General features: G+C 30.3%; 2 protein-coding genes across 2 annotated transcripts; one reads left to right on the top strand and one right to left on the bottom strand.

Moving 5' to 3' along the window:
• The first annotated feature begins 1,065 nt into the window (after positions 1-1,065).
• LOC107614655 (ABC transporter B family member 10-like) lies at positions 1,066-12,330 on the top strand. The gene is made up of 12 exons (XM_016316797.3): positions 1,066-1,356; positions 1,565-1,619; positions 1,997-2,172; positions 2,735-2,935; positions 4,341-4,600; positions 5,502-6,042; positions 6,857-7,245; positions 8,443-8,849; positions 10,233-10,474; positions 10,595-10,842; positions 10,994-11,406; positions 11,632-12,330. Exons 1-12 carry the CDS (start codon positions 1,066-1,068, stop codon positions 12,186-12,188), a joined length of 3,780 nt encoding a protein of 1,259 aa, XP_016172283.2. The 3' UTR covers positions 12,189-12,330.
• On the bottom strand, positions 12,252-15,825 carry LOC107619420 (uncharacterized). The gene is made up of 7 exons (XM_016321705.3): positions 15,562-15,825; positions 15,103-15,218; positions 14,870-14,988; positions 14,410-14,572; positions 14,053-14,288; positions 13,601-13,925; positions 12,252-13,431 (listed from the first exon to the last, which is right to left on the bottom strand). The coding sequence occupies exons 1-7, from the start codon at positions 15,721-15,723 to the stop codon at positions 12,507-12,509; spliced, it is 2,046 nt and encodes a 681-aa protein (XP_016177191.1). The 5' UTR covers positions 15,724-15,825; the 3' UTR covers positions 12,252-12,506.
• Positions 15,826-22,721: the final 6,896 nt, after the last annotated feature.

Here is a 22,721-nt window from a genome sequence, read left to right on the forward strand (position 1 = left end):
TAATATAAAACTATCCCTAATGTATTTAATTATTAATTTATTATAACTTATTGATGTGTACTTTAGTACCTGAAATAAAGATTCCATATCAATATATGAAAAAGGACCATTATAATTTTGTCAATATAAATTGCAGCACATGGCATTTTAATCATGATACATGAGTCCAAAAATACAAGCCGTTTTCTCTGGACGACTAATGTTTTTTTAATTTGTATAAACTTTTTAAGAATAGAGAATCCTTGACACAAGTTAAAATGTTTTCCAAATATTGGTTAGAATGATAAGTATTTTGATTTTTGTCAATGAAGACTCTAAAAATTTAAAGAAAAAGTTTTTTATGAAAAAAAAAAGTTTTATCCTTTTTATAAGACTTTAGTTATGAATTTAATTTTGATGTACTGTGAATATTTTTTTTTACGATATTCTCCACCCGACAAATTAAGAATTAATTTATTGCGGATCGAAACTCCATTTAAAAGTTTATTACTGGTCAAAACGGAATTCAAACCCCGACACTAGTGAGCTAACTAGTAGACAAACCTAACTTGCTTCATGCAGGATCAATGTAAAGTAACTTTACACGTACATTCAATTACATAATGTCACATCATAAAAAATAATTACTATTTTTATTCACCGCGTGAACGATCGTTCAAAAGAATGGATGTGATTTTTTTTTTCTAAAATTAGGAATGAAACTCAAATCCATAACCTGTAGGTGAGGATAGGGAGATTACTATGCCATTTGAGCTGTAACTAGTTGGCAAAGAACAGATATGATTGCAAGACTGTGTAAAATTACACTGCATCAAAATTAAGATCAAACCAAATTAATTGAATTTCTAATAATAAAATTCGAATGTGAATAGTTGAATAATCGACATTAAGAAAAGATTATTGTAAAACATACTATCTATCTGAAGTGTCAACATATATAACGAGTATGTGTGTGTCTAGTGTGTGAACATAACCTTAAAGAATGCTTCAAGAACAACTAATAGTGACATTTGTTTTTTGAAGCCCTTGAATTTCATTATTCCCTATTTTCTAAGTCGAATATATATGTCCGCGCCAAAGCAAGGTCCGTTCTCCAGCGGCCGAGAAATCTCGGCCGCTGAAGAGGGAAAGAATAAGGAAGGTGGTGGACATAGTAGAAAGGAGAAGAAGGTTCCTTGGATGAAGCTATTCTCATTTGCTGATTTTTATGATTGTGTTTTAATGAGTGTTGGATCCATTGGGGCATGTGTTCATGGTGCTTCTGTTCCTGTTTTCTTTATTTTCTTTGGAAACATGATCAATGTTACTGGCTTGGCTTTCCTTCATCCCAAACAAGCTTCTCATCAAGTTGCCAAGGTTTGTTTAATTAATTTTTGTGCTTTTATACATCTTATTATATCAACATACTCCATACAAAACATTATAGTAAACACATATAATGGTAGCTATGTTAACTATATAATTTTGACGGTGAAAATTCGAGTACACTCAATTTTAACTACACGTAAATTTTCACCTTATATATTATATGCCAGAAAATATTAATATTTTTTCTATTTTGCAGTATTCGTTGGATTTTGTGTATCTAAGCATAGTAATATTGTTTGCGTCTTGGACAGGTATGAACAATTTTAGGGTTAAATAAGTTTTTTATTTTCATGTATATCATTTTAGTTTATTAAAATTTAAAACTTCATTTATTTTAAATTTGAGTTTAATTTTGATGCACACAGTCGTGCAATTACATCCGTTTTCTTAGATAACCATTGACACGGTCAATGTAAAAAGTAATTATTTTTACTGGTGTGGATTGGATGCACATGTAAAACTACTTTACATTTGACAGTGCATCGATCAAAATTAAATTCTGTAAATTTTGTGGTTAATTTGCTATGTTGAATGTTGATATAACAAACATAAATGTTACTTAATAAGAATTTCTGTTAGTGTTATTTAATTGCCTAATTTTGATTCATTATTGAGTATGAAAATACAGAGGTTGCTTGTTGGATGCACAGTGGGGAACGTCAAGCAGCAAAGATGAGAATGGCTTATTTAAGATCAATATTGAATCAAGATATTACTTTATTTGATACAAATGCATCAAGTGCTGAACTTATTTCTGCTATTACAACTGACATTATTCTTGTTCAAGATGCACTATCTGAAAAGGTATACTCTAATAATTTTTTCTTAAAAAAAATAAGTTTAATTTTAATGTATTCACGACATAAAATATTTTATACGGTTGTGTAATCACATTGTATTTTTGGATAACTATTCACGCGGTCAATAAAAATACTAGTTACTTTTGATAATATGGTGTTACGTGATTGGATACACGTGTAAAATTGTTTTACACTGACATCAAAATTAAATTCTAAAAAAATTAGATAATAAACAAGTTTCACTTTTACTCTCCAATTTTCCACCCTTAAAATGTTGATTAATATTTCTGTCTCTATATCCATTGTGATTGATAATAAATAAATAAGTTATTCTAATATGATTACATTACGGTAATTATAATATTTTAAAAAATATTGCTAAAATTAAAATAACATTTTTTTTATTGTTAAATAACACTTTTTAAAAAGTGTTGCTTAAAAAAATACTATCAAGATATAAAAAAAAAAAATATGACTATAATTATAACAGTGTTTGCATAGTCACCATAAATACCGTAACATAGTATTAAAATCAACCTAAACATATAAGTGGATTTAATTTGCAGGCAGGAAATTTCTTGCACTATATAAGCAGATTTGTAGCAGGGTTTGCCATTGGGTTCGCTAGAGTGTGGCAGATAAGTTTGGTAACACTTGCAATTGTACCCTTAATAGCCCTTGCTGGAGGTGCTTATGCATATGTCTCATTTGGCCTACTTTCCAAACTTAAAAAATCCTATCTTAGGGCTGGTGAGATTGCTCAAGAGGTATACTTATAGTTACATATATTATTTTTAGAAAAAGAGTGAATACTCCATCCGGTTCTTCACAATTATCTCGAAAGGACGAGACTCCTAAGAAAAAAAAAACACACAATTCGGTCATTAATTTTTTTTTGGGACAGATTAGCTCCTGTGCCAAAAAAATAACATTGACTTTTTTTTGCACAGGAGTCTCGTTGTCCTTTTGAGGTAATTGTCAGAGGTCAAATTGAATTTTTTTTTGTCAAAGACTTCGTTGTCTTTTTTAAGGTAATTGTCAGGGGCTGTTTTAGATTTTTCTTTTAGAAAGGATATCTTCTAAAGTAGAAATGTTTGGTAAAATAAGAATGTAAATAATTAATTTTTATTGAATTTATAGTTTTTATTATATATAAATTTTATTATCTTGATTTAAATGTGAATAGATTTTTTATTTTTAAAGAGAAAAAGAGTTTGTTGAATAAATAAATACTCAACTTTGGTTTTTGAAATTTACTTTGAATTTTAAATTGACCCTTAAATTTTTAATTGTCTTATTTTAAACTCCAAATTTTTACTGTATGGTTCATGCTAGTTCTTTGAGTGATTTTTGTTAATGTTGTATTGGAGTTGAAATCCATTTTGGCCCCCTGAAATTTTTGATCGGCCTCAATTTTGACCTCCAAATTTATAGTTACTCAATTAACACCTCCAAATATTGGATTGTGCCCCACGCTTACCCCTGTAGCTATCTTCGTTAATGGAGATTTGATGTGACACGTTAAGCTGACAGAGTGTGTATCCATGTGCACCAAACTTGCTAGAATGGATGTTTAATGGGAGTGAATGACGTGACAAAAGTTGAATGAACTCAATTTGCAGCCCTCTTTTTTCAATATGTTCGAGACTTTACTGGAGAAATTTAGTTTATTCAACTTTTGTCACATCATTCACTCATCACACATCCATTCTAGCAAGTTGGGTGCCACGTAGATACACATTCTATCAACTTAATGTGCCATATCAGATCTCCGTTAATGGAGATAGCTACAGGAGCAAACGTGGGTCACAATCTAATATTTACGGGTGTTAATTGGGTAACTATAAATTTGGGGATCGAAATTGAGGCCGATCAAAAATTTCAGGGACCAAAATAGATTTCAACTCTGTTGTATTGATATAAAGACCAATGCTACATGCCAGAATCGTATGATTTCGACCACATGTAACGAAATGTCAATAAGTAACATGTAACATTTTAATATAGATAATTATGTTACATGTCATAACACGATTTATTCACGTATTAGTTTAATAATATCCATGATTTATTTACATGTCCTTGAAATATTATCATTACAAATAATTCACTTAAATATGTCTAATATGCATGAAAAAGTTTTTATACACGTCCCATTTACAATTGATTCAGGTGATAGGAAATGTGAGAACAGTGCAAGCATTCTCAGGAGAAGAAAGAGCAGTGAAATCATACAAAGCAGCATTGATGGACACATATAAAAATGGCAGAAAAGCAGGTTTAGCAAAAGGTCTAGGACTAGGGTCTATGCACTGTGTCCTTTTCCTATCATGGGCTTTGCTTGTTTGGTTCACTAGCATTGTTGTTCATAAGAAAATTGCCAATGGTGCTGTCTCTTTCACTACCATGCTCAACGTTGTCATCTCTGGCCTGTAAGCTTAATTATTCTCTCTGCTATCCACTAATTATCCACTTTCATAATGTAGTAACTAAATCAGAATTTAATTTTGATATACAGACAATGTAAAATAGTTTTACATGTGCATTAAGTAAAAATAACTACCTTTCATATTAACCACGTAAATAATTATCCAAAAAAACGGATGTGATTGCACGAGTGTGTAAAATACTTTACATTGTTAGTGCATCAAAATTAAACTCGTTAAAAGAACCATGCTTTTACTTAATTTGGCCTAGAATCCTCTCACTTAATTTATATTCAAATAGATTAACTTTAGAATACTTATTATTTAGTAGTTCATATTTATTAAGAAAATTAAATTTTTCTTTATTTTAATATATTTCAGTTATAATCATAGATATTTATCATGTGATTGCAACAATCACAAAGTGATGTACTATAGTTTAGGATTATTCTGTCTTATTGTTCGACAAAAATTTCGACAGTAATTACCGTAAAAAAAAATCTAACAGTAATTTCGACAGTAATATTAAACGGTTTTTTATAGTGTACGTGAACATTTTTATTGATATCGTTAACTTAAAAATGTATAATTGAAACATATTTTAATATTAGACTAGATAAAATTGACACAAATTTTCATCATAAATAATTTTAAACTCTTCAAAAATGTTTCACATTTAACAAAAAAAACATAGTTACCTTTATTTAATCAATCTTAAAATAATTCATCTAATCTAATTCTAAGCTATTTGTTAGAAATTTCTTCTAAGGAGTAAGTTGCAATGTTGCATAATACACAAAAGGAGTCCAAATTATTACTCATTTAGTAATAGAATATTACTTTAAAACTTGAATTATTATGAACTATATCAATTGTCTTTAACCACATTTGTTTTTGTTTTCATAAGGTCACTTGGACAAGCAGCACCAGATATATCTGCATTTATCATAGCAAGAGTAGCTGCATATCCTATTTTTGAGATGATAGAAAGAGACAAAGTAAATAAAACATCCTCAAAAACTGGTCAAACCTTAACCAAATTGGAGGGAAACATCAAATTCAATAATGTCTGTTTCAATTACCCTTCTCGTCCGGATGTAACCGTCTTCAACAACCTTTGCCTTGAGATTCCGCCGGCGAAAATCGTAGCCCTTGTGGGAGGAAGTGGATCCGGAAAAAGCACTGTAATATCATTGATTGAGAGATTCTATGAACCATGTTGTGGTCAAATACTACTAGATGGATACAATATAAAGGACCTTGATCTCAAATGGCTAAGAATGCAAATTGGACTAGTTAATCAAGAACCTGCACTTTTTGCTACAAGCATTAAGGAGAATATATTGTATGGAAAAGATGATGCAACACTTGATGAAATAAATCATGCTCTGAAGCTTTCAGATGCTCAATCTTTCATTAACAATCTCCCAGATGGATTAGAGACTAAGGTAATTAAGGTAGCGTTTGTTTTTAGAGACGAAACTTAGTATTGTTTTTGGTAGTCAGCGAGTTTTAGTCTTTTCAATATTTTCAGAAAATAAGAGCACAGGAGAATAAAATTTTTGGGATAAAAACTGAAGCTTTAATAACATTTCTTCTCAAAAATATTCTCATTTAACTTTTTAAACTCCAAATCTACCCCTCAATCTTCATATTTATCTTAAATTAAATATAATACCGAAACATAATTTAGTCTCCGTCTTCCAATTTCAGTCTTTTAGGTAGCGTTTGTTTTGAGGTACCGGGACAAAGACTGAGAGACTGAGACTCAGTATCATGTTTGTTAGCTCAGAGACTGGTACTAAAATTTCTGTCTCTGTTCCTAAAATTTTAGTATTTCATTACCTCCAAAAAGTGAGGACACATGGGACTGAAATTTTTAGAGACAGAGACTAAAACTTTAATAACATTTTATACCTAAAATACGCTCATTTCAATTAATTAATTCCAATTTTACCTTTTGTACAAATTAAATTAGAGTTTTATTCTTGTTTTAGTTTTGGTCTCCCACTTTGCACCAAACAGAATACTGAAATTTATTTCTGTCTCTGTATCTTAATCTCTGTCTCTCAGTTTCAGTCTTTCAGTCTCTGTCTCTCCACCAAAAGTTACCTTAGTCTCCGTCTCTCTTCGAAACGTAGCCTAACTAACTGTACATTAATATATGTATGCATTTTCTGTATCAATATTAATATAAATCTACATGCCAAAAATGATTAATTAAAGGTCTCTAACTAGAATGATGGATGCTTTGTGTTGAAGGTTGGTGAGAGAGGAATACAACTATCTGGAGGACAGAAGCAAAGGATTGCAATATCTCGTGCCATTGTTAAGAATCCATCGATTCTTTTATTGGATGAAGCAACCTCTGCTCTTGATGCAGAGTCAGAGAAGAGTGTACAAGAGGCTCTTGATGGAATCATGGTTGGTAGAACAACTTTGATTGTGGCACATAGGCTTTCTACCATTAAGAATGCAGATATTATTGTTGTTCTGAATGAAGGCAAGATTGTTGAAATTGGAAACCATGACCACCTTATTTCTAACAAAAATAGTGTTTATGCATCTCTAGTTGAAATCCAGCAGGACTCTTCTACCTCTTTGCAGCAGCACCAAACTTGTGTGGATTCTAGCATGGCACCAACTTCGAGGTAATTCGTTACAACAGAATTCTGTTATGTGCTTAACCGCTTATGAAATATGGACATACCAACTAAGTGAGCTGTCACATGTGTTATTGTTTGACATTTAGACGGTGTTTGATGAGAAAGTCTAGGGAGCCAGCACTCTTATTAAAATCTGGCCAACACTTAACTAGCAAAAGAAAAGTGAATAATTCCACACAATTGAATAAAATCTCACACCATTAAAAATATCAATGATGGCTAATTGATGGCTACAAATCATAAAACTTGCTAGCCCCTATCCTAACACTCCTCGTATTTGATTTTGAGGATAGGATAAGATAAGACATGACATTAAGAATATTATACAAATAATAGAGATATAAAAATTAACATTTTTATATTTTATTTTGTGATAAACCGAATATAAGATAGAATAAACAACAAAAAAGTTTTTTTTTTCTTCAAATAAAATTTAAAATAAAAAATATAATTATAAAAATTTGATATGATAATAAAAAATGAAAAAATAAGTTGTATTTTTGTCTCAGTATCTCTGTATCTTTTCTGACAAGAAGAATATAAAATATACTAATTCAGTGTCCAAGATATAGATATACGGTTCTGTGTCTCTATGTCCATATATCAGTGTCCTTATAAACAAACACAATCTTAAAAATATTCTTACAATATATGTCATAGAGTAATATCCAAATCGATTCATAAAAATTTTTAGTTAGACAATTTAGTTTTCAACAAATTGTAATTACTAAATTGGTTTCCAATTTTTTTTTTCATTAGATAAATCAATCTTTACATCAGATTATATTGATTTAAAAATTTTAAAAATTCTTAGAGGCAGTTATATTTTTATTCAATAATGCAGTAATTAATTTATCTAATTTTTTACTAAAATTTGACCTGAAGATTAATTTATCTAATAAAATAAAAAATAAAAAAATTAATTTTTTAATTAAATTCATAATTGAATTATCCGACTAAAAATTTCACAGAGATATTAATATTATTCTATGTCACATATACTACAGGGACATATACTACAGGGATAAGTAAAATCTACTAAAGTCAATGAGTTATAGCTCAAATGACATAGTTTCTCCATACTTAATTAAGAGGTTCCGAGTTCGACTCTCCTATCTTTGGTAAAAAAAAAAAAAAAAGTAAAACCTACTAAAGTTTGAATGCTTATGTTGATTATTGTAGCATATCTGGTGCAACAAGCTTGGGTGCTAGTTTTCATTCAGATAAAGAATCTGTTGGGCGTTGTGGTTATAAAGAAGCAGCAGAAAGTGTTGGAAACAAGTCAAAGCGTGTCTCAACAACAAGACTTTATTCAATGGTTGGTCGTGACTGGTATTATGGAGTTTTTGGAACCTTAGGTGCATTTATTGTTGGAGCCATGATGCCACTTTTTGCCCTTGGAATCACTCATTCTCTTGTAGTGGAATACTACATGGATTGGAACACCACAAGTCGTGAGATTACAAAAATTGCTTTTCTCTTTTGTGGAGCAGCAATTTTAGATATCACTGCTTATACCATTGAATATTTCTCTTTCGGAATCATGGGCGAGCGCCTAACTCTTCGTGTCAGAGAGAATATGTTTTCTGGTAATTGTTTTCAACTTCTTCTATCTCATATTGTGTTGGAAAATGCATCTTAGACAAATTTATGGACATTAGAAATAGAAATTTGTTTGGTTTGAGTTAATAATTAGATTGGTCTCTCAAGTTATATTTGCACTTCAATTTAATTCTTAAAGTTTCAATTTATTTAATTTAGTCTCCATTCTCCAACTTGGCATCTGTAACTCATGTTAATTTCTGACTCTATTTTTGTTATTGAATAGTTAACGACGTATTGAGATAGACTGACAGTTGTCGGACTGAACTTCTTAATGGCTAAGTGACGTGTTAATTGAAACTTTTTACCTCAATTACTTCATAAGAAGTCTTTAAAACCCTTAAGTGAAATTAGGATTAGGGCTGCACATGGATCGGATAATATCCGCATATCCGCAGTAATTATCCGCATTCGATTCGAATTTTGCGGATATTATCCGATCCGCACTATAGTAGGATCGGATTGCGGATTTAGCAGTGATATCCGCGGATCTGATCCGCAAATCCGCATATCCGCACGTCTCATATAAATAACATAGTTTAAGAAAGTAAACCCTATATAAATTTTAGTGTGTTGTTTTATGAATTTTATGATATATTGTTTTTAATTTTTTATGTTGTACTTCAATTTAGAATAATTAAACTTAAATATTGTGTTATTATTTTTTTTTGTTATTCAAGAGAACTTTTATTGATAATATTTTAGGAGTAAATAGGCTCAAACAGGTGAAAAATGAATTTTATGGATTTTTTTTTTGTAAAAATAGCCAAATAGAATCTTAAAATAGTTTTTTTTTTAAATTATGCGGATATACCCGATATCCGATCCGATCCGTATGCAGCCCTAATTAGGATTAGAAAATTGAGGTGAAAAAGTTTCAATTGTCATATCAAATAGCCGTTAAGAAGTCCAGCGTGACAGTCGTCGCACATTGTTAACAATTCTGTGATGAAAATAAGGTCAGGGACCAACATGAATCATGAATACTAAGATGGAGAACCAAATTGAATAAATTGAAATTTTGAAAACTAAATTAAGACACAAATATAACTTTAGGGACTAATTTAAATATTAACTCTGATTCTATTTTTATATCTCTGTATTTCTGTGTTTACGTGCCAGGAAAGTTTTAGTGCAACTTCCACCTCTTCCATGCCAGTTAAATGTTTGAATTGTTATTACATACTATAAGGCTCACTGTACATGATCATGTATATTGTTGATGAACTCAGCCTACTTCCCCTGATAATTTTTGTTAGAAGGATGAATGATTATATGTTCATTAGGAAAGGCTTAAACATATTATTAGTAATATCAATTAAAACTTCACTATCTTCCTTTTACTTAACTTATTCATTTTTCTTATGCAGCTATTTTGAGGAACGAAATTGGTTGGTTTGATGATACTAGCAACTCAAGTTCTATACTTTCATCTCGTTTAGAAGCTGATGCAACATTATTGAAAACTATTGTTGTGGATCGATCTACAATTCTCTTACAGAATATTGCTCTGATTGTTACTTCATTTATAATTGCCTTCACTTTGAGCTGGAGGATTACCCTTGTTGTCTTGGCTACATACCCTTTGATCATCAGTGGTCACATTAGCGAGGTCAGGAACTGACTGTTAGAGATATAACCATTTATGTGTTTCTTCTTATCAGCTTAAGCTTTTAGGAGGAGTGGTTATTCGTCTTCTTGATTCTTACTATTGCTTCTTTCTTTGTTTTAGAAACTCTTTATGAAAGGCTTTGGTGGCAACTTGAGCAAAGCATATCTCAAAGCAAACATGTTGGCCGGCGAAGCTCTGAGCAATATGCGAACCGTTAAAGCATTCTGTTCCGAAGAAAAACTCCTTCGACTATATGCTAAATCACTTGTTGAACCATCGAAGCGCTCGTTCAAACGAGGCCAAATCGCTGGAATATTCTATGGCATATCTCAGTTCTTTATCTTCTCTTCCTATGGCCTTGCCTTATGGTACATTCTTTAACTTCATTTTTTTCCTTCAATATGTTATAAGATGAAAATTAGCTAGATTAGGCTTGTAATTTGTAACTATTAGAGATATAACCTTCTCCTCAGTTTAAGCTTTTGGGATGAACGGTTTCATGACAGTACCTTTTTGTAGGTATGGATCTGTATTGATGGAGAAGGAGCTTTCTAGCTTTAAATCAGTTATTAAGTCATTCATGGTTTTAATCATAACCGCGCTGGCCATGGGGGAGACATTGGCAATGGCGCCGGATATGCTGAAAGGAAATCAAATGGCTGCATCAGTTTTTGAAGTGATGGATAGAAGAACAAGTATAAGAAGTGATGTTGGAGAAGAGTTGCTTGCAGTTGAAGGAACAATTGAGCTAAAAAATATCCATTTTCGCTACCCTTCAAGGCCTGATGTGGTTATTTTTAATGATTTCAATCTTAGAGTTCCTTCAGGGAAGACTGTGGCCTTGGTAGGACACAGTGGTTCTGGAAAAAGCTCTGTCATCTCGCTTATACTTAGATTTTATGATCCAACATCTGGAAGAGTAATGATTGATGGTAAGATTTTGAACAAACCTTAAACCCTGAATCTTCAATGTGCATGGAGTATCAGTGTAGTAGTCTTGGACTAAATTCTTAAAGTGAGATAGTGAATTCTTTAAATTGGTACATATCATGAATCTCAGGACCTCTATATGGATTCAGTCAATAGTCCTGGTTATCATAAATGTGAAAACATTCTTCTAAGTTCTAACAATGATATCATTCATTAAATTCTTGCAGGAAAAGACATCAAGAATCTAAACCTAAAATCTGTTAGGAAACACATTGGTTTTGTGCAACAAGAACCGGTTCTTTTCGCAACATCAATTTATGATAATATTCTTTATGGGAAGGAAGGAGCATCTGATTCAGAAATAGTTGAAGCAGCTAAGCTTGCAAATGCTCATAGCTTTATCAATGGTTTTCCTGAGGGCTACTCCACCAAAGTAGGGGAAAGAGGAGTTCAACTTTCTGGTGGTCAGAAACAAAGGATAGCTATTGCCAGGGCAATCTTGAAAAACCCTGCAATCTTGTTGCTGGATGAAGCCACTAGCGCGCTTGACGCAGAGTCAGAGCGCGTGGTACAACAAGCACTAGAAAAATTGATGCAGAATAGAACAACAGTTATGGTTGCTCATAGGCTATCCACAATAAGAAATGCATATCAAATCTCTGTTGTAAATGATGGAAAGATTGTTGAGCAAGGAACTCATTCAAGTCTAATAGAGAACAAGAGTGGAGCATATTATAAATTAGTTAGTCTTCAGCAGCAGAATGTACATGAACATAGTGGATGATCTATATCAAAATGGAGAATGAATTTTGTATACTATAAGCTACCTATCACTATGTTATTTCTATGTTAATTTGATACACTTTGGATTTATAGAAAACTGTATTTCTGGTAGTAATAAAAGTTGTTATTACAATCACATTCAAGAGACCTACTAGTATTACACAAATGAAACAGTAAAATGGCAAATCAATTTTTTTTTCTTTCTTCTGCCTTTTCTTTCCCATCTATCTATAAAACAAATATTTTCCATCACTTATTCATCAAGAATCACTCATAAAGTATAGGGGGTTTGGTTAACACCAAAGAAAACTCAATCTATTCAAAGTTTCACTGCTTTCTTGAGTGTCTTGAAGGGTGAACTAAAGAATTTGTTTCCAACAACACTGTGTCTGCCATCCTCAATATCATTTCCTGTTGCAGGCTTCTTCCTAAAGCTTTCTAGACCTTTTCTCATCCCCAGAAACAAAGATGGTGATGATGGTGTTCGCCTCAAGATCCGTGCACTCTCTGATCTAACGAGCGTTGCTTGCTTCTCCTTCTTTTCCACCCCTTTAAACCTTGTACTACCATTTATCTTTTCCTTGCTTGCTTCATTTTCTATTCTATCTTCTTCAGCCAGTTGCATCTGCTTCTCTTTAGCATCATTGTCTGAAACTTTCAAGGTCATATGCTCATTCTCATTTGTTTCTTGTGGATCCATTCCTTCTAGAAGCATTTCAAGCCACTTTTCCACATTCCCTTTGCCGCGTCTCTTTCTATTTTCTTCACTTTCACTTATTTCTAGCCTCTCAAGTTTCCTTTCAATGGAGTTGTCTTCCTCCAATGCAACAAGTGATCTTTCTTGCTCCTCAAGTTTCTCTTCTGTCATGTTCTCTGCTGATGTTTTTTGCTCTTTCTCATGTTCTTCTTTTGCAAGCAAACCATCTTCGCATCCTCTTTGTTCTTCATCCAAAAGAATCCTTAGCTCCTTGTGCAAATGGTTTCTTGGCTTGCTTCCATGCAAATACAGAACAGGTTTTCCATCATCTTCCTTATCCTCGAAAGCGGAAGCATCTATTCTTGTTCTCTTTCTTCCTTGCTCCCATTCATGCCTAATCTCATTATCTAGTTCATCTCTTTGTTTGAACTTCTTGTGAAGCTCTTTCTCTGCAGCATCACAAATTTCCTTCTGCGCTTCAAGTCTAGCCATCAATGCAGTACTTGCAGCCTGGTTCAATCTAATCTGTTCCTTATACATGACAGTCCTACAGGACAAAAACAAGTGCAAACATTTCTCTCAGTTTACATATGTGCCTATAGTTTAAAAAGTTTTCAATTAAGGTCCTATACTGGATGAAAAATCGCTATTTTTTTCTAAAAAGTTTAAAAACTAATGAAAATTATTGATTTTCTCCCTAGTTTTGGTAGTCTTACTGGTGCATTGTGTCTCTAATCATCTTCTCCAGCATGGTCCTGTAAGAGCACTGAGCCTCTGCTAACCTCCGGCACTTCTCTGCCTTTCGCCGACATTTTATCAGCTCTATTTCTAGGTCCTGAACTATGAGCTTTTCTTCTTCATTCATGAGCTTCATTTCTTTCACTTCATTATCTAGCTTCTGTATCTCTGCTTGAGATCCTGCACTTTCTTCTCTTTGCTTTAGGGAATCTCTAGCCATGACAATGGCATGATAGGGATTTTCACCCAACTGTGGATCTTCATTTTCCTTCAAAATATTTCCCTTGCTTTTTCTTGAAGCTACTGCAAAAGATCATTGGTTTTGCAAATATAAGCTGGTCAGATTTAACTTCAATCTGCACAAAACTCAAATCAAGATACTCCCTCCATCCAATATTAACTGTCACATTAAGATTGATGTCACATTTACCAATAGCAGCAGACATTGGCTTTGGATTCCTATTGTAATCCACTAGGCTTGAAGATAACGCGTTGTAAGATTCTCTTCGTGATTCCCTTCGAGATTCTACAATTGCAGCCGGAGCTAGGCCAATTTCCTCTTTCAATGCAAAGAAATGTTGTGGAAAAGAATGAGAATCCACAATTTGTGAACCATTCAACTCATGATCTTCTCCTTCACAGAATAGAAATGAAAAGCCTCTATGCCTGTTTTGTTTTCAATTTGCACTACAAAAATCAGCAACCATTCCAATCCACTTTGATCTTTGATGGAAAATGAGAATTTAATTTCAAAAAAAAAAAAGGAAAAGAAAAAAGAATCAACAACCTGAAGTCTGAATTTGAAGAAGTGAAAATAGACAAGAACTGGTTTACAGATACACCTAGTTGGAATTCCCACCATGGGATTAAGAACTCCAGCTTGTTTTTCTTCTTCTTACAAGCTTGCTTCTGCATGATCCTCAGATTGCTTACAACAGTTAATCCCCCTCCTAAGTGTTTCAATCCAGAAAAGAGAAATTAAATTGCTCTTGTGATAAACCTAGAATATTCAAATTAGGTGCATCTACACAAAATTATAAACTTCTGAAACTAGTACTTTGTAAAGATCCCCAAAGCAGAAATTCTCAGAAGTAAAAGTAGAACCAGTTAATCTAGAAAAACTAAATAACCTTAAAATAGTAGAGGGAAAAACATAAACACATATTTAGAATAATAAATTATGATAATTCAAAACTTAAACACCCTTAGAAGGGTTTTATTGGTACTTGTTTTGAGAGATATATTACTTGAACAAGGAAACCAGTGATCAATGTCCCAAGCCAGTGGAGAGGTTGAATCTGCATGATAATACACGACATTGCCATAGGCATCGACTCGAATCACAGCAGGGTCGAAACCAGCATTCCTAGAATTTAATTAATTCACAAGAACACCAGAACCAGATTTATTTTCTTCCTTTGCTTATAAAAATTTCTAAAGCAAAATTGTTCATACTATAAATTGAAGTTCCTAATCCTACCCAAGATGGCTGAGCTGCTTCCACAAGAGACTGGCAAAGATCTTAGGCTTCGTAGTTGGCTTCGCCTTTGGATCGATAACCGCAAACATCTTATCCAAATCTCTTGCTCTCTCAACCTAAAAATAACCTCAGAAAACAAGATTATTAGAAATATCATTGAATCAATTAGGCAATTAGATATTACTTACCAATTGGTTATCTCATATGCTTATATAAGGCTCGCAATCACTTCTAATTGTTAATTGGTTTTCTCTGATTACCATGGATCTCAAGTTTCCTCAACAAAAAACAAAGAGTTTCAAGATACATAACATAGCTGAACTCAACTAACAACACCCTCAAAAAAACAAAAAAAAGTTAACTACATAAGCATGACCCAGAATTCAAATTCCCATGAAGTTATAGATCTTTACAATAAATCCAATCAAAATGATGAAGGGTATGGATCCATTCGCTTACCTCATGTTCCTTCAAAGCATAAGGTAAGAAAGTGAAGGGAGGGCCATGGCTGAAAGGACTTAAATCCTTATTGCGGCAGAGCTTTGCATAGGATTTTGGGTACCCTAGATTCTCACTAACAACCATTTCTTCTTTGGTGAATCCATAATCTTCTTCTGCCATTTGGGGTTTCTTATGATGATGAAGTTATGGTGTAAGATGCAGGGGAATGAAACAGAGGAGACTCTGTTTTTGTTTATTCATAGGAGCTTTCTAACGGTCGAATTGATTTCATTTGCACTTATTGGTTTGGTTGGAGTAAAGCTAAATTGGTTTTAATTTTTGGAGATTTCAAATTTTAAACCAATATAATATAGTATAATAAGAGTAATTAATAAGTTTAATTACACTTTTGAATCATAACCATACAATCAAATTTATCTTTTAATTTTTTTTTCTTATTTACGAAAATAATATTCTAAATCGTTTTTCACGACTTAAATTCGTTTATTTTGAATAATTATTTAAATAATAAATATTAAAAATAATTATTTTTTATTGACGATTTTGAGAAAAGTGATCTAATATGATAGTAAATAAAATCAATAGTTTTATAATTGAGATTCAAAATTATCAAAGGTGATTAATTAATTAAAAGACCACATGATTTTTTCTTTTTTAATTTGAGTTATTCATGTAAATTATAATGGCTTAGGTTTGTTTATCTTAACCTTAAATAAACTCTCTTCTCTTAATGAATGTCTCCTATTTTTTATTTCAATATTTTTTTTATAATTAAAATATTAAAAATACTAGATAAAAAAACAGTCCAAACTTATCTTATTTAATCTTTATTAATTATCGATATAATTAATAAATATTAAATAAGACAAATTTTAGCTGTTTTAACTAATTTTTTTTTCTTCCAAACATTATTATTAAATCATAACTATGATACATAAGTATGTTTGATTTAAAATCCAGAATAAAAACCTTATTCAACTTCAAAATATTGGTAGCGTTTGTTTTGAGATACTGAGAGAGAGACTGAGAGACTGTGATTCAGTATCGTGTTTGTTAGTTCAGAGACTGGTACTAAAATTTCTGTCTCTATCTCTAAAATTTCAGTATTTCAGTACCTCCAAAAAGTAGGGACACATGGGATTGAAATTTTTAGAGATAGAGACTGAAACTTTAATAACATTTTATACCTAAAATACTTTCATTTCAATTTATTAATTTTAATTTTATCCTTTGTGCAAATTAAATTAGAGTTTCATTCTTGTTTCAATTCCGGTCTCCCATTTTGCACCAAACAGAATACTGAGATTTATTTCAATCCCTGTTTCTTAGTTTCTATCTCTCAATCTCAGTATGTCTCTCCACCAAACACTATCAATATGACACAGCTTAAGTGTAACAACTACATGTGGTAGTTGTTGTCATGTGAGTGTAACGAGCAAATGGGATGAAAGGTTGGTGACCCACATCAATGACTAATTTGTAACAATAATGCTACTATAGTTTTAAATATGTTCAATTTGTTAGGAGTTAGGATCAAGATTAACTTTAAGAAGCTAATCAAATTCGGAAAAAAAAAATTAACCTTGAGGAAAAAAATGTTTTTTTTTTTTTTTTTCTGGCGCCCTAAAGTTGGGACAAAAGATTGTAGTGGCCGTTTAATTCAAAGGGAATTATAAAATAGGTTTAATTATTCTGTTGGTTTTTATAATTTTATTAAATTGTTAATTAAGTTTTTATATATATATTTTTTAATTAGGTTTTTATACTACTTTTAATTTTGTAATTAGGTCATTTTTATGTTAAAAATATTAAAATTAACATAATATTTTTATCAAAATACATGCGGTTAAAGATTTAATTAAAATTTTAATTATAAATACTTTCAATTTGTGAATAAATATTCAGTTAACTCTAATATTTTTTACACTAGAAAATACTTAATTATAAAATTAAAGCAATGTAAGGATCTAATTGAAAAAGAAAATATAGAGACCTAATTAAAAATTTAGTGAAATTATAAGGACCAACCGAATAATTAAACGTATAAAATATAATTAAAAAAAAAAGAAAGAAGGGTGATTCCGTGACTGTAATTGTAGTTGTTAAATCATAAAACAAAACAAAAAATATAAAGATTCACGTATAATTATTTTTATTATTTTATTAGAAATTGATAATTAAAAATTATTAGATAATAAATTGATAATTTAGTTAAACTTATTGAATTATCTAATGGTTCTTAAATATTAATTTTATACGAAGACTTGTGTGTAAATTTTTACCAAAAAAGATAAAGAATAATGAGACAAAATTTATAAACACTAAAAATAATGCCAAATTATTTTAACAACAAAACTCTCATAATAATTTTGATTGTCTAGAATTTTTATTTAAAAAACAAAATAAAATTGATTCTCCCTTTCTTTTTTCTTTTTTTTGTATTTAATTGATTCTTGTTGAAAGATATTTTGAAGTTTGAACATGTCAGTGAAAAAAAAATGCCTTTATTTATATACATGAGACACTAAAACAATGATAAAACAATGATATAGAAACACAAAATTATATTTAACATATGAAACAAAAATAAAAATATTGTGTCAAGAAATATTAAATTAATTATTTTGTATTATTATTTATTTTTGATAAAAAACACAAAAATACTAACAATAATATAACCTATTTTTATTTATTTTTTTATTATTTCCATAAATTTTTTATAATGATTTTTTTTATTATATTTGTCTTCTCAAATTTTTTATATAAAAAAATTAAATTAAATTTTTATAATTTATTTTAATTTATTTTAATTTATTTTTAAATAAAATATAAAAATATTAAATTTTTTTTATTCTCAATATTTTTTTTTTTAAAATCAAATGGCAACCTAAAAGATCCCTTTAGCAAAAAATACACCCCAAAACATAACCCAAATTGCAAGTGTTATTCCTCCAAGAAAATGAATGTAATTGTCAATCTTTCTTTTTTTGGAGATTCATAATTTCATATAATCTTATCTATCTATAACTATATACGTGTATGCTTGAAAAACCAAACTCAGAAACTGCTTAGACTATTACAGTATATAACAAATTTGGATGAAGTACTACGTATCAATATTAGTGTATATATAGTTATAGTTATTATAATATTATGGTTATATTTTGAGCCTTTGAGAGCTTGCGTTTCAAAAAGAAGCTACCAAAAGGAGAAATAGAAAACCCCAATCATATATAGTGAGAATATTTGCACAAAGTCATGGTAAGTAGTAGGATGTAAGAGTGTTTATGGATCGAATTATATTGGATTTAATTAGATTTAGATTTGATTTTAAAAGATATTAGATTTATTTTGATTTGATCTGAAAGTGATTTTAAATAGCTCGGATTAAATCGAGTCAATTCGATGTAAAATTATTATATACAAAATTGTAAATTTTATATATTAAATTAATAAAATTTTATTTTTAAAAATTAAATTTAACAAATGTTACATCATATCATATTTATACAAAAATAAATTATTTAAAAAAATAATATCATATAATATAAAAAATATTAATTAAAAAATAAAAATGTAATATAACATTATTAATTTAATTTTAAAATATTTTTTATTATAAAAAAAGAAAACAAACTATTTTAAATTGAGTCGAGTGACTCGAAGTATAATCCAAACTCAACTTGGAAATAGTGCCGGCCATAAATAATAAACTCGAATCCTACAAAAATATGTTTTGAGTCGGACCATAGTTCGAACCGGGTCGACTCTTAAACATTTTTAGAGAGCAGTGATATTATTATTGATTTTTTTTTCTTTAGACTAAAGATTGAGGCTAATTTTTTGTTATATTGAGTTGTTATTGGTGTTTTTCATTAATATTATGATGTTTTAGTGTAATACACTAATATGGGATAAAAAGAAATCGTGAGTAACGATTTTAAATAAGACAAAAAATTAAAAAAGATTAATAGAAATCGTGAATTATGATTTTAGATAAGATAAAAAGAAATAAAACATCGTGAGTCACAATTTTTATTTTTTAATTTAAAAAAATGTGATTTATGAAATAGTGAATAACGATTTTTTTTTGTTATACAAATAAATACATTCATATCAACTCATATCAACGAATTACACTATTTCATCCATCATATAAAAAATAATTATTAATTTTGGCTTTCTGGTTTTCTTTTTTAGAAGAAAGATATTATATGTTTTTAAAAGTCTTATTGTTGTCATCATATTCTGTTTTACTTGTCACCACAAAAAAATATTCTGTTTTAGTTGATGTGAAATATTTCTGCCTAAGAAAAATTCCAAATCATTATTCGACCTTTCACTCAATCAGAAAATTTTTTTTTTCTGAAATACACTTTCAACATACCCAAAGGACATATAAAATATCAACAACAAAAAAGGAACCTATAAAAATTATTCTTTATATTTGTTACGTACTATAATTATGTTGCCATAACATAAATGCGAAATAGTTGAGCACATCTCAAAATAAAATAACACCATAAAAAACTATAGATAAAAATTAAACTCAATTATTATCAATGGGGCCACTTCATATATTCCTCCATTTGCAAGAAAGATTCATGTGGGATCATGATATAATGGGTTCAATATGATTATGCAAAGATTTTTTTTGATAAAATATATTTTTTATCTTTAATATTTTTAAATTTTTTAAAATTAATTTTAAGGGTAAATCATCCAAATAAAACATTTGAGTTTTAAATTTACCGAAATATAACTTTTGTATATTGCATACGAAAATATAATTTTTCACAAAACTATATAAACTGCGAGAGGGATCCCATAGATTCTAAATAAAAATAAACCGCTACACTCCTCTAGTGGTTCATGTTGAAACACAAAATGATCAGAAATCGTAGTAGGGGTCTCATGGTTTCTGTGTAAATAGCAAATATGCATAAATCGCGACAGGAGTCCAGCGGTTTATGCTTGCACCAAATTCGCCTATATATACCAACCAATAGGAAGTGGTGTGACGATAGAGAATCATTTTCACACCTTCACAAATGGATAGTGGGGAGAGTTTTTTTATTCTAGTCCACTGCTCTAGTAAATTAAAAAAAAAAAAAAGCAAAAGGCACGGTGTTAAGTTCACTGATGAAGAACGGTGAGTGTTTTTATCCATTCTAACAAATACTTTATCAAAGCTAAAGACGAGCATATTGCAAAAGACAGGGTTGTGTGGGCCAAGTGGGTGAAGAAGGTGTTCTACAAGATTCTGATTGCATTGTGTCAACTGGTGTGTAGTATGAAACATTTGTGATAGGGTCGGACGAAGACATGTAGGTTTTGTTTCATTGTCGGCGCAATTTTTCGGAAGTGAGAATACACGAGCTGTATGCCAAGTTGGAATATGGTGTCGACAGTTCCGAGGCATCAACGCCGAATCCTCAGTCGATGACGATGGGGGGTGCTTCTACTTCGATGCCTGTCGTTGCACCTGGTTGTCTGTTGGCTGAACCTCCATCTGTTTCAGCAAGGTTAGCTAGGTCACTTGGTTTGATTCCTGATCTTTTAGGTGATGGTGAGCCGGATCATGTTAAAAATGCGATGCGAGAGGATGATCCAGATGATGAGCCAAATCACATATTGGGGGATAGTGAGGAGGATACTCCTAGGAACCCACCAACACGTCAGGGGCCATCCAGTTCTGGGTCCCACCAACAACTGCCACATTTCTCGACGTTGAACTTGGAAGCAGTCAGCCAGCAACCGGACATAGTAAAACACAAACCGTTGGACCCTTGTCGCAATTTATACATATTTGCTATTTATACAGAAATTGCAAGACTCCTACCATCGTTTCTGGCCATTTCGCATCTCAACGTAAACCGCTGGAAGGGTATAGCGGTTTATGTTCATTCAGAATCCGTGGAACCCTTCTCGTGGTTTACATACTTTAGTGAAAAACTGCATTTCCATATGCAATATGCAAAAGTTGTATTTCGGTAAATTTAAAGTTCAAATATTTTATTTTGATGATTTGTCCTAAATTTAATTTAATTTAATTTTATCTTTAATTTTTAAATTTAGTTTCAATTTATTTGTAATATTAATTTTTGATAGTCAACTTAACTATTAAATTTATGTCATAATATTTTTTTTTTAAATTTAAATTGATATAAAGAGATATCACAAATAATTATATTTTTAATATCTTATTAATATAACAGTCTTTATGTGAAATTATGAATATAAAATAATTTATACTCTAATAGTAGTAAGATAATAAATCTTTTATAAAATCACCTATATTTAAACATAATTATTTCAAAAACACTAGCACTTCTCATAAAAATAAAAAGTAAATTTTTTTTTTTTTTGGTGACTAAGTAAATATTTAATTTGATCCTTAAATATTATTTTTAATAGACAATTTAATCATAACAAAATAATATAAGAAAAAAAAATCCTAAAATAATAAAGTGATATTTTAACTATTTTTAAATTTATAATATTTATTATTTGTGAGATGTGATTAATACTAGAAATTAACTCATTTTTTTTTGTAAAATAACTAAATAACTTTTGAAGAGCCTGATTCATCCTAATCCTCACCCATAAAAATAAAGTTTGGCACCAATAATTAGTGTTCAAACTAAGATACCAGACACAATAATAGTGTGCCTCAATTTTTTACTTACAAACAAAACTGTACGTTTGAAAAAAATGATCATAGAGTAGATTGGCTGTTTACTGAAAACAAATAATAAAAAAATAAATTGCTTTGTTTTTTCAACATTTTTGTCTTGAAGGGTGAGTCATGTTGAGCCAATTGCTGCAATTTATGTGGTGGGCAATAATATTTTATCCATCCCGTTATATTACCAATAGTATTTCTGTCAACTTCTTCTGAATTCTTATTTATAATTGTGTTTAATAGAAGTATCTTTGTGAATGTGTCTAATAAAATATATTTTTTATAGTTATGTTTAATAGAAATATTTTTATAAATATATTTTTTAAATGTGTTTCTTTATATATATTTAAAATATAATAATTAATTATTATTAATAATAAATCCATAATTATCCAAATGCTTTGGTGCTCAAAACAGAGTGTTTTTTACGCAACAAAATCCGGAATGCTTCCGTGGAACTAAAGAGAACTAG

The sequence above is a fragment of the Arachis ipaensis genome, chromosome B9, assembly GCF_059453495.1.
Source record: "Arachis ipaensis isolate K30076 ecotype BB chromosome B9, ASM5945349v1, whole genome shotgun sequence".
Lineage (NCBI taxonomy): Eukaryota > Viridiplantae > Streptophyta > Magnoliopsida > Fabales > Fabaceae > Arachis > Arachis ipaensis.